This window comes from Balaenoptera ricei, chromosome X (assembly GCF_028023285.1).
Source record: "Balaenoptera ricei isolate mBalRic1 chromosome X, mBalRic1.hap2, whole genome shotgun sequence".
In the NCBI taxonomy this organism is placed as follows: domain Eukaryota; kingdom Metazoa; phylum Chordata; class Mammalia; order Artiodactyla; family Balaenopteridae; genus Balaenoptera; species Balaenoptera ricei.
Window position 1 is genome coordinate 66,156,370 of NC_082660.1, and position 17,828 is coordinate 66,174,197.

The 17,828-nt window shown below is 33.7% G+C and overlaps 1 protein-coding gene across 3 annotated transcripts in view; it reads left to right on the plus strand.

The window, feature by feature from the left end:
• The window catches only part of CHIC1 (cysteine rich hydrophobic domain 1), a 50,291-nt gene that overhangs the window by 23,400 nt on the left and 9,063 nt on the right, over positions 1-17,828 (plus strand). The window contains exons 4-6 of one of the 3 annotated variants that reach the window (XM_059910677.1): positions 9,501-9,557; positions 9,813-9,872; positions 11,196-11,435. In XM_059910677.1, coding sequence (XP_059766660.1) covers positions 9,501-9,557; positions 9,813-9,872; positions 11,196-11,246 — 168 coding nt within the window. In that variant the 3' untranslated portion in view covers positions 11,247-11,435. Of the gene's footprint in view, positions 1-9,500; positions 9,558-9,812; positions 9,873-11,195; positions 11,436-17,828 lie in introns of those variants that run through there. The other 2 variants (XM_059910678.1, XM_059910679.1) reach the window with 2 other exon arrangements.

The following is a 17,828-nucleotide window of genomic DNA, read 5'->3' on the forward strand; positions in this document are numbered from 1 at the left end:
CTTTCTCAGTATATACACCTTTTATTTTCTTTTTCTTGTCTTATTGCATTATCTAGGACTTCCAGAATGATGTTGAAAAGCAATGGTGAGAGGGAATATCCTTGCCTTGTTCCTGATCTTAGTGGGAAACTTTGAGTTTCTCACCATCAAGTATGATGTTAGCTGTAGGTTTTTTGTAAGATGTTCTTTATCAACTTGAAGAAGTTCCTCTATTCCTAGTTTGCTGAGAGTTTTTATCATGAATGAGTGTTGGATTTTGTCAGATGTTTCTTCTGCATCTATTGATATGATTATGTGATTTTTCTTTTTTAGCCTGTTGATGTGATGGCTTACATATTAATTGATTTTTGAATGATGAACCAGATTTGCATACCTGAGATAAACCCTACTTATTGTAGTATATACATTGTTGTATTTCTTTGCTAGTGTTTTATACGGTTTTTGCATCTATGTTCACAAGAAATATTGATCTGCAGTTTTCTTTTCATATAATACTTATGTCTGGTTCTGGTATTAGGGTAATACTGGCCTCATAGAATGAATTAGGAAATACTCCCTCTGCTTCTGTTTTCTGGAAGAGATTGTACAGAACTGGTATAATTTCTTCCTTAAATGTTTGAACCCATCTGGTCATAATACTTTCTACTTGGGGAGGTTATTAATTATTGACTCAGTTTCTTTAATAGATATAGGCCTATCCAGATTGTCTATTTCTCCTTGTGTGGGTTTTAGTAGACTGTGTCTTTCACATAATCAGTCCTTTTCATCTAGCTTATCAAATTCATGGGCATAGAGTTGTTAATAATATTCCTGTATTATCCTTTTAATGTCCATGGCATCAGTAGTGATAACCCCTATTTCATTTCTGAAACTTTGTAACATTTTTGTCTCCTATCTTTTTTTCTTAGTTAACCTGGCTAGAGGTGTATTAATTTTACTGATCTTTTCAAAGAACCAGTTATTTATTTTGTTGATTTTCTCTATTGAAGTCCTATTATCAGTTTCATTGATTTTTACTCTAATTTTTATTATTTCTTTTCTTCTTGCTTTAGATTTAATTTGCTCTTTTTTTCCCTAAAGTACAAGCATATATGATTGATTTAAGGTATTTCTTCTTTCCTACTATATGCATTCAATGCTACTGCTTTTACTGTATCCCACAAATTTTGATAAGTTTTGCTTTCATTTACATTTAGTTCAAAATATTTTTAAATTTCTCTTGAGATTTCTTCTTGAGCCATGTGTTATTATAGAAGTGTGCTGTTTAATCTCCAGATGTTTTGGGGATTTTCCAGCTATCTTTCTGTTGTTGATTTCTGGTTTAATTCCACTGTGGTCTGAGAGCATACATTGTGTGATTTCTGTTCTTTGAAATTTGTTAAGATGTGTTTTACGACCCAGAATGTGGTCTGTCTTGGTATATGTTCCACATCAACTTGAGGATAATCTGTCATTTGCTGTTGTAAGATGAAGTCGTCTGTAGATGTCAGTTATATCCAGTAGATCAGTGGTGCTGTTGAGTTCACCTGTGTCTTTACCAACTTTCTGCCTACTTGATCTATTTCTGATAGAGGGCTGTTGAGGTCGCCAACTATATAGTCAACTCCTCTATTTCTCCTTGAAGTTCTGTCAGTTTTTGCCTCACATAGTTTGATGCTCTTTTGTTAGGCATATACACATTAAGAATTGTTATGTCTTGGAAAATTGACCCTTTATCATTATGTAATACCTCTCTTTATGTCTGATAATTTTCCTTACTCTGAAGTCTGCTTTGTCTAAAATTACTAAAGTGACTCCAGCTTTCCTTTGATTAGTGTTACTATGGTATATCTTTCTCCATTCTTTTACTTTTAGTCTGTGTATGTCTTTATATTTAAAGAGGGTTTCTTGTAGACAGCACATAGTTGTCTTATTTTTTGATCCATTCTGACAATCTGTTTTTTAATTGATGTATTTATACCTTTGATGTTTAAAGTAATTATTGATATAATTTGATTAATATTTACCATGTTTGTTACTGTTTTCTATTCATTACTCTTGTTCTTTGTTCCTATTTTTATCTTCCAGTCTTTTTCTGTCTTCTCTGGTTTTAATTAAGTATTTTTATATGACACCATTTTTTATCTTCCCTTAGTATATCAATAATCCTACTTTTTAATATTTTTAGTGGTTGCCCACTAAAGAGAGTTTGCAATATATATACATATACAACTAATCCAGGTCCACTTTCAAATAACACAATACCACTTCCCAGGTAGAACAATTACGTTATTACAGAATATTTGCAATTCCTACCCCATCCCCTCCTTATAACCTTTTTGCCATTCATATTACTTATCCATAAGCTGTAATCATGGAATACATTATTTTTATTAACAAACTGTTACCTGTTAGATCAGTTGAGAATAGAAGAAATAAAAGATTTTATTTTGCCCTCATTTATTCCTTCTCTAACACTCTTCCTTTATATAGATCCAGGTTTCTTATCTGTAGCATTTTACTTCTTTCTAAAGAACTTATTTTAACATTTCTTGCAAGGTGGGTCTACGGGTGACGAATTCCCTCAAATTTTCATCTAAGAAAGTCTTTATTTCTCCTTCATCTTTGAAGGACAGTTTTGCTGGGTATGGATGGAATTCCAGGTTGGTAGTACTTTTCTTTTAACATTTTAAATATTTCATTCCATTCTTTTCTTGGCTTGCATAGTTTCTAAGGAGATGTCTGATACAACTCTTATCCTTGCTCCTTTATATGTAAGGTATTTTTCCCCTCTGGCTTCTTTCAAGATTTTTCCTTGATCTTCTGCAGTTTGAATATGAGATAACTAGGTGTAGATTTGTGGGTATTTATCCAGTTTTGTATTCTCTGAGCTTTTTCAATCTATGAGTTTGATGCCTTTCATTAATTTGGGGGGGATTCTGTTGTCATTATTGCTTTAAATATTTCCTCAGCTCCTTTCTCCCTTTACCTTCTGTTATTTCTATTATGGGTCTATTGCCCCTTTTGTAATTGTCCCATAGTTCTTGGATATTCTGGTCTTTTTTCTTTTTTTTCTTTTAGTTTTGGAAGTTTCTACTGATATATCTTCAATCTTCATCGATGGTTTCCTCAGCCATGTCCAGTCATTGATGAGCCCATCAAAGGCATTCTTCATTTCTGTTATGATATTTTGACTTTCTACCATTTCCTTTTGATATTTTTCTTACAGTTTCCATTTCTCTGCTAACATTATCCATCTATTCTTTCATGTTGTCCACTTTTTTCATTAGAGCAAGTAGTATATTTATCATAGTTTATTTATATTCCCAGTCTGATCATTTCTACATCTCTGCCATTTCTGAGTCTGGTTCTGATGCTTGCTCTGCCTTTTCAAACTTTTTTTGTCTTTTAGTATGACTTCTAATTTTTGTTTGAAAACTACACATGATACACTAGTGAAAGGAACTGCGGTAAATAGGGCCTTTAAAGTGAGGTTTTATTTTCATTTGGCTGTGTTTACTGTTTGCTGTAGCTGTTGGAAATAGAAGGCTAAATGTTTCTTGGTGTCCTTGATTTTGTCTGGCCTATTTTCCTTGGATTTCCCTATAGACTTCTTAGATATCATCTGAGATGCACAGTTCTTTCAGTTGTATTCCTCATATTATAATACAGAAGCCTTATTGATGTAGTGGCAAGGTGCTGGGGGACTAGAAGTGTTCTATAGTATTATGATTAGGCTTAAGGTTTTTATTGAGCCTGTATTCCTGGGCTGTGCCCTACACAAGTGCTTCTCAATTTTGTTTTGTTTTGTTTTCCCCTTTACATGGGACAGGAAAGCTAGAGGGTGCTAGAATTGTGTATTTCCCTTCTCCAAGATTGGTTGGGCTCTGGTAATATCCCAGTAGGTTAGGCTCTGGTACAATAGTTTCTCTTGAGAGCAGGCTTTGTTAAGAACAGAATGTTCTGGGCATATTTAAACGTGACTCTTCTTCCCTTTCTCCTGCCAGAAGATGAGGAGATTTTTCTGCAATCACTGTGAGAACCTGATAGGGCTTCTGGTAATAAAAGTCATAAAAGTGTGGGAGTCTCTGCCAAGACTGGGCCCCTTTGGAATTTTGAACTCTCAAACTTGTCCCACTGAGCTTCCAACAGTTCATCAGTTTAAGTTCAGGTATTGCTATCCTAGTCCTAGTTCCCACAAAGTTTTCTTCTCCTGCATTTCTACTCTGGTAAATTGTGCACAAGGTTTCCAGTTTCTCTAGATCCTGATCAACATACATTATTTTCCATTTTATTGACAATAGCCACCCTAATGAGTGTGAAGTGATATCTCATTGTGGTTTTGATTTGTATTTCTCTAATGACTAGTGGTGTTGAGTATTTTTACATTTGCTTATTGGCCCTTTGTATATTAGGTTAGGGTATTTGTATATTACTTTGCCCATTTTGTAACTACCTTGTTTGTTTATTGTTGAGTTGTGGGTGTTTTATATATATTCTCGTTACTAATTCCTTATCAGATATGTGATTTGCAAATATTTTCTGCCATCCTCTAGATTTTCTTCACACTCTATTGACAGTGTCATTTGATGCATAAAAGATGTTAATTTTGATGAAGTTCAATTAAACTATTCTCCCCTTTTTGCCTGGGCTTTCAGTGTCATATCTAAGAAATAACTGCAAAATCCAGTGTCATGAAGACTGTCTCCTATGTTTTCTTCTAAGACTTTTATGGTCGTCACTCCTATGTTTAGTTCTTTGATCCATTTTGAGTTAATTTTTGCATATGGCGTAAATTTAGGATCCAACTTAATTCTTTTGCATATGGATATCCAGTTTTCCTTGCAATATTTATTGAAAAGTCCTTTTTCCCCATTGAATGGTTGGTACTCTTGTCAAAAATCTGTTGTGGATATTCGAGGGTTCATTTCTGGGCTCTCTGTTCTATTCCATTGGTCTATATGTCTTTATTTCAGTACTGTATTCTTATTGGTTATTGTTGCCTTGTAGTAAGTTTTGAAATCAGGAAATGTGAGTCCTTCATATTTGTTTCTCATTTTCAAGATTTTTTTGGCTAATAGGAGTCTCTTGGGATTCCATATGAATTTTAAGATGGATTTTTCTATTTCTATAGAAAAAGTCACTGGGATTCTGATAAGGATTGCATTGAATCTGTGATCATTTTGGATGATATTGTCATCTTAACAATATTAAGTCTTCCAATCCATGAACACAGGATTCTTTGCATTTATTTAGGTCTTTAATTTCTTGTAGCATCATTTTGTAACTTTATGTGTACAAGTCTTTTGCCTCCTTGCTTAAATTTATTAAGTATTTTATTCTTTTTGAAACTATTGGAAACGTAATTGTTTTCTTAATTTCTCTTTTGAATTGTTTGCTGTTCTTGTATAGAAATGCAACTGAATTTTGCATGTTGATTTCATATCCTGAAATGTTCCTGAATTTGTTCATCAACTCTAACAGGTTTTTTTGTGGATTCTTTAAGGTTTGCTACACATAAGATAATGTCACCTGCAAAGAGAGATAATTTTACTTCTTCCTTTTTATTTGGATGCCTTTTATTTCTTTTCTTGCTTAATTGCTCTGTCTAGAATTTCCAGTAATATGTTGAATAGAAGTGGCAAGCATGGGCATCATTGCCTTCTTTCTGTCTTAGAGGAAAAGCTTTCAGTCTTTCACCATTTAGTATGATGTTAGCTGTGGATTTTTTTTAACCTAAAACCAGGGAGAGTGGGGTCTGCTAATATTCCCCATCTGTCAAATCAACCCAGAACATATCTGCCCTAGGAAGCTGGGAAGGTAAGAACTGCCACTCAGTTGTCAAACCAACTATAACAGCTCTACCACGATATAGATGTGTGTCAGAAAGGGGTCTGCACTCTTCGTCAACTGTGCTGCCTATTTTGCAGAAGTTGTAGGTAGGGAAATGGGTGCTGCCCTGCTGCCACCACCCACTTGATATAGGCCTTCTATAACACAGAGCTGTGGAAAATGGGATCTGCCTATTTTCACCATCTGCCAAAACTACCCAGAAGAGCTCTTCCCCTCTAGGTATCTGGGAGATATGGGAACTGCCTGACACTCAGCTCCCAAGCTTGCTTAAACAGTTCTTCCACAAGGCAGAGCTGTGGATATGAGTATAGTGCCTAGCTCCAATACCAAGGCTTCCCACTGTTCTTACTTATTTTCAATAGATTTTGTTGAATGAATACTTCTCAATCTGTTGAAAACCCTTTGATCAATCTCTAGAACATTTGAATGATTGTACTTGCTAATACTGACAAATTTTTTTAAAGGAATTCCTTTTTATTTTTATTTATTTATTTATTTATTTATTTATTTATTTATTTATGGCTGTGTTGGGTCTTCGTTTCTGTGCAAGGGCTTTCTCTAGTTGCGGCAAGCGGGGGCCACTCTTCATCGCGGTGCACGGGCCTCTCACTATCGCGGCCTCTCTTGTTGCGGAGCACAAGCTCCAGATGCACAGGCTCAGTAGTTGTGGCTCACGGGCCTAGTTGCTCCGCAGCATGTGGGATCTTCCCTGACCAGGGCTCGAACCCGTGTCCCCTGCATTGGCAGGCAGATTCTCAACCACTGTGCCACCAGGGAAGCCCAATACTGACAAATTTAATAGTTGTCTCTCCAGGGAAGAGACTTCCATAAGGTCCTCACATTGGCATTCTGGATGGGTTCTTACTATCTTGATGGTATCTTTGACACACAAAAAATTTAATTTGATTAAGTCAAACTTATCTCTTAAAATTTTCTTGCTTGTGCCTTTTACATCATATCTAAGAGGGCTTTGCCTAACTCAAGATTACAGAGGTGTACTCCTGTGCTTTCTTCTAGTTGTTTTAAAGTTTCATTTCTTATGATTCAGTCTTTGATCCATTTTGAGTTAGTTTTTGTGCATGGTGTGAGATAGGGGTCCAAATTTATCATTTTTCTTTTGGATATCCAATTTTCCCATCACCATATGTTGTAAATGCTATTACAAGAGTCTTATAATTCATGAATACATATGGGATATTTTCCATTTATTTACCTCTTCTTTAATTTATTTTAGCAATGACCAGGGATCGAACCCAGACCCCCGGCAGTGGAAGCACAGAGTCCTAACCACTGGACCACCAAGGAATTCCCTTTAACAGTGTTTTTTAGTTTTCAGTTTAAACATCTTATACTTCTCTTGTTAAATTTATTCCTAAATATTTTATTCTTAAATCTATTGTGAATAGGAATTAGGAGGATGGGATTAACATATAAAAAGAAAAAATCTATTGTGAATGGAATTGATCCTTTACTTTCATTTTCAGATTGTTCCTTGCTTGTATATAGAAATAAAATTTATTTTTATGTGTTGAACCTTGTATTACTTTTCTATCTAGCGTAACAAATTTCCACAAACTTAATGGCTTAAAACAACACCCTTTTATTTCACAGTCAGAAGTCTGGGTACAGTGTGGCTGGCTCAATTGGGTTCTCTTATTAGGATCTCACAAGACCAAAATCAAGGTGCTGGCAGGGCTGCATTCCTTTCTGGAGATTCTGGGAAAGAATTTACTCCCAAGCTCATTCAGGTTTTGGCAGAAATCATTTCTTCCTTAGACTTTCTATGTGACCTTTCCATCTTAAAGCCAACAATGGTGGTTTGAGTACTTCTTGTGTTTCAAACCCCTCTGACTATTCTTCCATCAGCCAGAAAAAATTCTCTGCTTTTAAGGGCTCATGGGATTACACTGGGTCTGCCAAAATAATCTAAAATAATCTCCCTATTTTAAAGCCAAATGATTAGTAACTTTAATTATATCAGCAATGTCCCTTTTGCAATGTAATGCCTGCAGTGTAATGTAATGTAACAATTCACAGGTGTAACTCCTGGTGGAGTTTTTTTGCAATGTAATGTAACATTCACAGGTGTAACTCCAGGAGGTGAAGATCATGGAAGCCAGAATTCTACCTACCACAATCTTGTTTCTTGCAAATTTGCTGAACTTATTAGTTCTAGTAGTGCTTTAGTGGATTCCTTAGAGTTTTCTCTATATAAGATCATGTCGTCTGCAAATGGAGATGGTTTCACTTTTCCTTTTCCAATTTGGATGCCTTTTATTTATTATTTTGTCTAATTGCCCTGGCTATAACATCTAGGACGATGTTGAATAAAAGTAGTGGGAGGAGACATCCTTGTCTTGTTCCTAATCTTAGGAAGAAAATATTTAATCTCTCTCCATTTAGTGTGATGTTAGCTGTAGGTTTTTCATAGATGCCCTTTATTAGGTTGTGGAAGTTCCCTTTTATTCCTAGTTTTTCTTAGGATTTTTATCATGAATGAGTACTGTATTTTGTCCATTGCTTTTTCTAAATTTATGAAGATGATCATGTGGTTTTTGTTCTTTAGTCTATTAATATAATGTATTACATCATTTTGTTTTTGTGTTCCTAGGATAAATTCCACTTGTTCATGATATAATGATTGCTAGTGTTTTGTTGAGAATTTTGCATTTATATTCATAGTATTATTTCTTCTTTTACTGTTTGGTAGAATTCATCATTGAAGCCATCCGGGCCTGGGGTTTTCTTTGTGGAAAGATTTATAACTACTCATTCAATTTCCTTATTTGTTACCCATCTGATTTTGTTTAGAGAGATTGTATCAAGTACAGTGGCCCAGTAGTATACTTTAACTGGCATTGTTGCTGATCTGGCCCACTGTAGATGAGCTGAATACAATTGTCATTGTTAACTTACGTGGTTGAACAGTTAGAATAGTTTCTTATGTTGGTGCTTTGGAAATCATGTCAGATATAGTCTGGTTGTAAATCATTTAACGAGTAGTTTTAAAATTTAACAATGCCTACTAGCCTTTTTTATCAGAAACCTTATAAACCCTTTCTTAAAAATCAAAAATGCCTAACAATCTTTAATTTTAATGTTTTTGAAGATTTTGCAAACTTTTCTTACTCCTTGCAAAATATATGCACTCCAGATGGAGAAACTTGTCCTCTGTCCTCCTGTTTACTACAGTGCTGCTTCTGTTGTTTATATTTTTTCCTCTAAATACAAGTTTTCCTACTGGCTGTTTTTATATTTCTTTTCAGTGGAAATTCTGATATATGTTGGCTTGTTTTATTCAACCTGTAGACATTGACTGACTGCTATTTGCCAGGTATTGTGCTAAGAGCTCTGATAGGAAAATTTTCTGTGAGTAATCAGATTAGCTTGGCATATTACATGTATATTAAAAAAGTAACCCTGTGAAAAGGTATATGAAAATCTAGATTTAGGTTCATAAATGGACTACTAGGAGTACTGGTAATGTTTTTATAATAGTCCAGCGAATGTACTCACAACACAGAGTAATTTGTACATATTTCATTTTGAAAAGAAAAACAAGAGGAGAGAATAATGGTATCTTACAAGTAAGCAGAAGAATATAGATACACATAGTTTACAAAGCTCTTCACTTCATCTTGTAACAAAGTCTTGATTCTTTCTCTTAGACCAGAAGATCAATTCAGAAGTTGTTAGAGTGGGAAAATAACAGATTATATCACAAGGTAAGAAAATTTAAGCAAGTAAGTGTCCCATTCATACTTCCATTAATAAATTGAAAAAATGGGAATTTTTCAGGCCACAAAAGCATGGATTCGAGAACTAATACTCAATTTTTAATATATACCCTTTACAAAGTATTTTTAAATGCAATGTTTTGTATCTTATTCCTGGATTGTTGTTTGGTGATTTATTCAAATGTGTAGGTAATAATTAGTATAAATTGCTATCAAAATTCTTAACAAACTTTACTTTCTTAGCTTGCTTTGCACTGGAAGTTGACTAAAAGGAAATGTGAAACTAGCAATATGATGGAGTATGTAAGTATGCAGTTACCTTTAATTACATTTTTTGGATTCCATCCTGAATGTTACATTGTACTATATTTATCATTTGTCAAATCTTCTTTCTACGTTTTTTCTCCTCAGCTTGAACTTTTGTCATTTGGAACATAGAGGTTTCCTTTCACCTTTTTTAGATTTGTAGCCAACATAAAATATCTTGAAAGCTGACAATTATTTCGATCTTAGAAAAATCTTAGCTAGTATGCTCAGATGAAAACATTGCATAACCTTAATCTTCTTTTTAACATAGGTGCAAACCATCGCATATGGTGATGGGCACAGCTGCTGTTGAACAAAATATTTCTAAATGTAATCTTGTCAAAACTTACGTAAAATAGGAATTGACTTCTGAATTCTGGATTCCTTTCCCTGGCTTTTTTTTCTTAGCTGATATTTGACTTTCAGTGAAGAAACTATAGATCCTAACTTTTTTTTTTTACCAAAAGCTATGCAATCTTAGTCATAAAGCATAAATCCACATATAACCAATGTGACAAATTCAGCATCATTAACATTCAAAAGAATATGAAATTTATCCAAGCTTTAAATACATTAGTATTTACATGTACAAGCTTTTATATACATATAGTATATATTTAATAATAAACATTCCATTTCCATTTCATAAATAAGGATTATTATGTATCTTTCTCCACTTTGAATAGTTTTGGGCAAAATGTGCAAATGACCACAAATCTAAAATTCTCTATAGGTAAAATCTTATATAAACTGTTGTAAGTTTATATAAATTTATAAACATCTTAAGTTTTTATTATTATATTTCCAAACCTGTTTTAAATTAAAATGTTTTAATCTATTTGAACACTTTATTATTTTTTACAAAAAACTTCTAAAAGATAGTAATACTCAACCGATATTAGCTGCTTTAATTGAAAAATAGAGGGACGTAATATATATAAAGGTATTTCTTCTAATCCATGTAACAAAATTTTAATCCCTTCGACTTTGCTAAAAAAGAAAGGGGGGGGATGGAGGGAAGATGGGAAAGACATTAAAATATAATAGGGTTTGCTTTTCTGCACCTAAACAGTTACTGTAAATCAGGTGATAAAAGCTATTAGCTATAGTAAGTAATTATGTTTTCCAGTTTAATTGCCAGTCTAATGGTAATTTGTGGTAAGTTCCTTTTGTAACTGTTTTCTATATTTCACTTGCTTTATCGTACAGGATCAAAATATAGGCCTGTGAAAAATGATTATAGACTCTCTGGGTTATATATAATATATAGTAAGTGAAAATTATTTTGTCAATATATTCTTGTTTATTTTTATTTTACAGGTAATACTAATAGAATTCTTACCAAAATATCCCATATTCCGACCTGACTGAGGGATTTTATTCAGTCACTTCTGTATTACCTGTCATTTCCTACCCTTAGTGCCTTGTAGATGATTTTGGAATGAAGATGGTCTCCTTTGCTGTGTTCAACTTATTCTTTATAATGGTAGAATATTCTCCTCACACTTTCATTTGTGTTGGTTTAAGAAGAAATTTTGCACATCTTTTTTGTTGTTAAATGAGGCTTGTGTTTTGCACTGTCAATTTTTAAATAAATACACACACACATATACATATATGTATATATATATATTGCCACTAAAAATAAACATCAGTGCTGGTGTTTAAAAATCAAAAACATGTTCTGAGCATGCTGCCTTATAATTTTCATACTCACTGTTTCTAAATATGCATCATTTTTCTAGGCTACTTAATGCTCTGTAATCCCTTACTGGACATACGTAAATAAGCTTTTGGTAGCTTCTAGAAATGGTTTTACTCTTACCTGCTTTTAAAGGACATGTAATTAATAGCACTGGTTTTGTCCTGCACTTTGCTAAATTATCACTTATGTTAGTGGATAAAATATTTAAACTCCTTAACACTTGTAAATATTGTCTCTTTGTGTAATGTAAAATGTGATATGCCATGGTTTACAGAATGTAATGTTACTCTTAATGTATTGCCAACGATTCTGCATAGATTTTAATATGAATGAAGTTTGCAAGCATCCTTTTGAATGTAGAGACTGTTAACATGCTGTTTTATGGCAAAGCCATAATAAGTATGTTAAAAAGTTCAGGTGTGGGCAGGGTTGCCCTTTGTAATGAGTGGATTAAAATGGAAATCATTGTCTGAGATCTGCATTGCACCTGAAACCAAGAACCTTATTTTTTTCCATTTAATTCAGTAAATCCCATTTTGTCCTCTACTCCCACCCCCAAAAGAATTCATTTGACATCTGACAAATTTCATAGCCTCAGTCTCCTCATTTATTTCCCTTTATGTATCCTTTCCTTCATTTGGAAATACACACAGTTATGACCTTTAAGGAATGTTTCAAAATTTCATATGTCTTAGGAGGTGTCTAGACCCCCCATGAAAGCCACTGCTAACCCCTTTCTGGAGTTATGATAATCTACTTTGAGAAAGAGAGAGAGCTAATTGAAAAGCTGTACCTAAAGTGGCTGATTCATAATTGATTAAATACTCTTAATCCTCTTTTTGAGGATCCTTTGTAAACATTTGGATATTATTAATGAGGAAAGATAAGTATTTAGACAAAAGTATTTTAGTTTATAAATTAGCCACACGTTGCCTTTTCATTGGTATGTGCATATTTCTCTATTTCTCTTCACATTATTATGAGAGCACCACACTCTAATTCTTCTAGATTTGAATTTTTAACATAATGAAAGCTTTGCATTGCATTAATTCAACTTCAAATTTGTGCCTGTATATAGGCATTATTTGTAATTCCTAGCGCTAAAAATAAAAGTATCTGGGACTGAATATTTTATTTATCATCTTAGTCTTACTTGCTTTTAGTAAACTTTTTAAGGCAAACATTCATCCCAGTAAAGAGAACAATCATTTCTTCATACAAGGTCAAGCTTTTTAAAGCCACTTTTAAAATTTATGCCTAATTTGAAATCCACAGTCCTAGACCAGTAAAAGAAGAGGGGGGAAAAAAAGATACTATTTGATATGTGACTGTAATTTTTTGCGCAAACACTTTTCCACCTCCCTCTGTAGAACCCCGTTATTACCCCCATGCCACCCAGAATCTCTAACTTTTAATATATTGTGTGTGCCTGCAAAAATCATTTGTCTGTCTGCTGCAAAATTGAAGGTGTATTTTTATAGACAAAGTGGAAACCTCTGAATATGCATACCAAATGTCTTGTTTTATAGATAAGGTCAGGGAAAAATTGTATCTATGGTTTATGTTCCAGCTAGTATCATCAGGTTTATGCTTCATACTGTGACAGTTTAATACCAAAATTGATTTCTAGCATAGTACAGAATTTCTAATTATCACTGATAGAATAATTACTTTTAAGTGTCAACCCTTATAATCTCATTTTTTCCTGTAAACTTAGAATTTGGCCATATGATGGTCATAGTAACTTTTTCTGCCATGTATAAATCACACTTGTTTTGCTCAAAGAATAGCAGGAAGTAGTGAATTGTTTCCATAAAACAAATAATGAGACAGGAATAGAGTGCATCTGGAGGTGACAGAGTATATAATTCAAGTTACAGTAGTATTTATCATAAAAAGCATTTACCAGCATGTGTGAACTTAATTTTAAAACCTACTCTAGGGTACTTCCCTGGCGGTCCAGTGGTTAAGAGTTCGCCTTTCAATACAGGGGGTGCGGGTTCGATCCCTGGTTGCAGAGCTAAGATCCCACATGCCTCGCAGCCAAAAAACTAAAACATAAAACAGAAACAATATTGTAACAAGTTCAATAAAGACTTTAAAAAATAGTCCACATCAAAAAAATCTTTAAAAAAAAATAGAACCTACTCTAATAGCTCTTAAATTTATTTTCTTACTGTTCATTATGCTGGTCAACTCATTTTCTTGAACTACTCAGAAAATACCCAATTTTCTTTTTTTCTTTCTTCTATGACTGCTTTTTCAAACTCTTTTCCTTTGGAGGGGACTGATTAGCAGTTGAGTATTTTGGAGTCCTTTAAGGGATTTGTTTTCGTTTCAGTGGTATTGGCAGCAGTGAATGCTAAAATGACAGAGTACACTGTGGACATTAACTTCTCCCCCATTGACCTTTTTTTCTTACATCCTCAGGATACAACATGTCAAGTTAATAAAGTATTTTTGTGACAGTTGTTTTTAGATTGAAGAAACTAATTTTGAATTTCTTTGTTACATAATATTTCTTTATGAAACCTGCATAGATGTTTCCAGAGAAAATAACATGTACCTTACAAAGCTTTGAGGTTACAAGTTAAAACTGTTCCTTCTCTGACTTTCCATTATGCATCTCCACCTCCATAAATTGTATATAAAATGAAATAAGCTTTAACATTTTTCAGCTACTTTTTGTTCCCTTCTACCTGCTATGTTAATTTAGGAAAGAGACCATTGTAGTTAAATTTTAGAAGTAGATGGAGAAGTGCCTTGTCTTCTTTGAATAAAGATAACATTTTATGCTGAAGGAAGCAGAATGAATGAATTGGTAAATCATTATATTTAAAACCATCCTTTTCAGCTAAGTGTAAGAATATTTTGGTAGTACATTATATTTCTTCTATTTATTATTTAAAGCTTGTTTCCTTGGTTTCCCCCAATCATGAGATATATTAGTGAGAAAATATTACAGAACAAGACTGTCAGTCACTTACATAACTAGTATAGTTCTAATGCTAGTAAACATGTAATTTAACATGGTTCTGGAAAAACAATGGTCTTTGAAGCTCTACCAAAACCTACTTAAGTATTTAACACACATGCAATTCATATTATTATGACCTGTAAACACTAATGTCTGATCAGCTAATCAAACTGTGTTACTATTTAGCACTCTACCATTTTAATGAAATTTATTCTTGTTTTTTCATAATTTGAGTGAAGTTCCATGACATTTGTAAGCCTTCAAACAAATAGGGATTTTTTTTAATGTAAGAGAGCTTTAAAAAAATCATTAGAATTTAATTTTGTTTACAAATAAATTGCCACTTAAAAAATCAAATCCCACTACTTAAACATAAAGCCTCCAAATAGTATTTTATTAGAATTGACTATATTGACCTGAGGGGATATAGAAATTGTATACACCCATTTAATTGGAGCAATTTCACATAGTGGAAATACTTTCTCCTAATTTGATAAGATGCTCAAATTCATTGAAATTAGGTCCTCTTATGCCTATAAAATTCTGCTTTAATCCATTTTGCAACAATTGTCAAATTGTTTAGGTTACTTTAAATGGTGAACTATTGGAAAATTTTCCACAAAAAATGAATAGATTTTATTAATAATACCTGTTCATGTAATATGTGGACTAAATATAAGGAGATACATATATATGTATGTATTTGTATACATCTCCATATCGTGCCCCCAGTTTCTCTTTCCTGATTCTGAGCCAGCCTTTTCATGTTTATGATGGCAACCTGAGAATATGTTCCATTTTCTGTGGACTTTGTCAGATTCATACTATATGAGGAAATGATCTAATGGGCTCCAGGCAAGTCACTTACATTACATGTCAGTCTCTTCATCTGTAAAATCATGGGATTGAACCTAGAGCTGGACAGAAAATTAGAGGTCACCTGACATTCTGTGATTCTAGGAATCCTTAGGGAATGTTTACAGGATCTCAGAATGATTTTTCACAAATCTACTACCCTTGGTGGAAACTCTCACAGTGCCCTGCACACAGTAAACGTTTGATTTGCCAACTGGCTCCTAGCTGATGTGTGTTCATATCACACAGGCTCAACCTGATGCCTGCTAGACCTCAGCCCCTCCATGGTGATATGAATGATTGCAGTTTCCCTAGGAACTGAGGAATGAGGTCTATGGGCTTTACCTACATGTAATCTGACTATATGCAGTTGGTACCTGGGCAAGAATTATGGCTGTGACAACAATGGAGATATGATAGGACCCACTTTGACATTTAATGTGAAAAAGAGTTTCATATCCTATCCAATATCTGCTTCAGTGTCTTATTTAGTTCCATATCCTCAAAAACATCTGTTGGAACAAATTGGTAATATTAGATGGAAAGGAAAGTGGTATAGAAGTCAAACCCAAGTCACTTCTGGTTTAATTCGTAGCTCTGCTGCTTAATTCCTCTGTACCTCATGTCCTCATTGTGGAAGTGGGGACAATAATCTGGACCTACCTCACAGGGGAATTGAGGATTTTTTCATATATTAATGTGCTTTTGAAATTGACTGAAGGATATATTGTACATCATAATTTGGTAATTTCTAAATAGAGTCCTTTAAATCTATGTTGTTATGTTTTCTTTCTCAGTCACACCTTACAGAATGAGTATTGCAGTTAATCTATTTTTGGTAGTAATTTTTGTTATTAATCCCTTATGTGTTAACATGGGTAACTATGTTATATTAATACTTGATTTAGGGAGGAAAAGCACGTGGATATAAACCAATGGTTCTCAACTTGGGGCAGATGAAAATAGCAGTGGGGTCGTTCTTGAACCTTTTTCAGTATTCCAAAAAGTTATACTAGAAACCATATATTTACCCAAAATATTCCTACTGCACAAGCCAACTAAGACATTGAATTACACACATTTGCTTATATTTCTTTGATTCTAACACTGGTTATCATACACTGATCAGAAACTGAATGGCGGTTATGCTTTTGATTAATTTTTTAAATGAGAAAGCCTATTGTTACATGCAATTTAATAAATAAAATACTTGAAAATATGGGGAAGGAATAATAAAGGGATCCTTATGGTAAAAATGTTGGGAGCCACTTTTATAAAGGAACCAAGATTATTTGACCTCTACAGGTTGCTTACCTAGTCCCTAAATAATGAAATGCTAGAGTGTGTGTGTGTGTTTTGGCTAGATTGGGCTATATAACTTCAGGTTAGAATTTGTCTTCATTTTTTTCTGTTTCAGGATGATATAACTGAGCTAATTTATCTGGGTGTGTATGTGTAAATCATACATACATACACATATAGGATCGCAGATGTGGAAAGTGTTATAATGTCATGTTCTAGCATTGGAGTAAATATCAATATCTGAGTCTCAAAGTAGTTCTGTGTATAAAGTCAACATGATGAGTCAAGGCAATAATTTCTCAAATGTTCCTTTTATTCCTGCTTATTTTGTTTGCTTTGATCTTTGCTTAAGTTTTTAATTTTTCATTTTTATAGTAAGCAAATAGTGTAGAATTGATTTAGTACCTGGACTTTGAAACAAGTTACAAGTGTTTGAAATTATATAATCTACAAGCTAGTTTGCCATCCTTGGACTAGCCACGTACAAATATGAGTCTCAGCTACAAAAACAGGAAATCCTGGTAGCTAGAAGGTGGGCATTGATAGAAATATTTGTTTGAAAAGCCTAGGATTTCTGCTTTTTGGCAGAGGATTCCTGTTGGGACAGTTTTACCAGAAAAGGATAAAAATGAATATGTCCATTTAAGCCGAGAACTTTCATGCATCTTGTATTGTTATATAGCCTGTGGAATGAATCATTTTTCTCCCTTGAGTTCGGGAGTGACTCCCCTGGAAGAACTCAACCTATATACAGCTGTGCCAAAATGAAGGATACCTGCCTCTCTGAAACTTTCACTGCTGCTTCTGTCGTTGTTCACTTGTCAGATATTAAATTTTATTATCTCAGGATGCAAAATTACAATAAAGTGCAAATCTGTATTAATGAATTGTGCGTTCTTTGGTGCATCTTCCTTTCTTCCTTCCATTTCCTGCTTTCATCATTATAAAGTAATTAAGGATTCCTTTTAAAATGTTTGTTTTGCATATTGCCGCTTCCCACATTTGCTAGTGTTATGTCTAACCCTGTAAGTAATTCATGCTATCTGTTGGCTTTGGGGGCCTTTGTTGTGCCCAGTGTTTGGCATTTGGCTAAGTAGGAATTTGTTTCTAAACA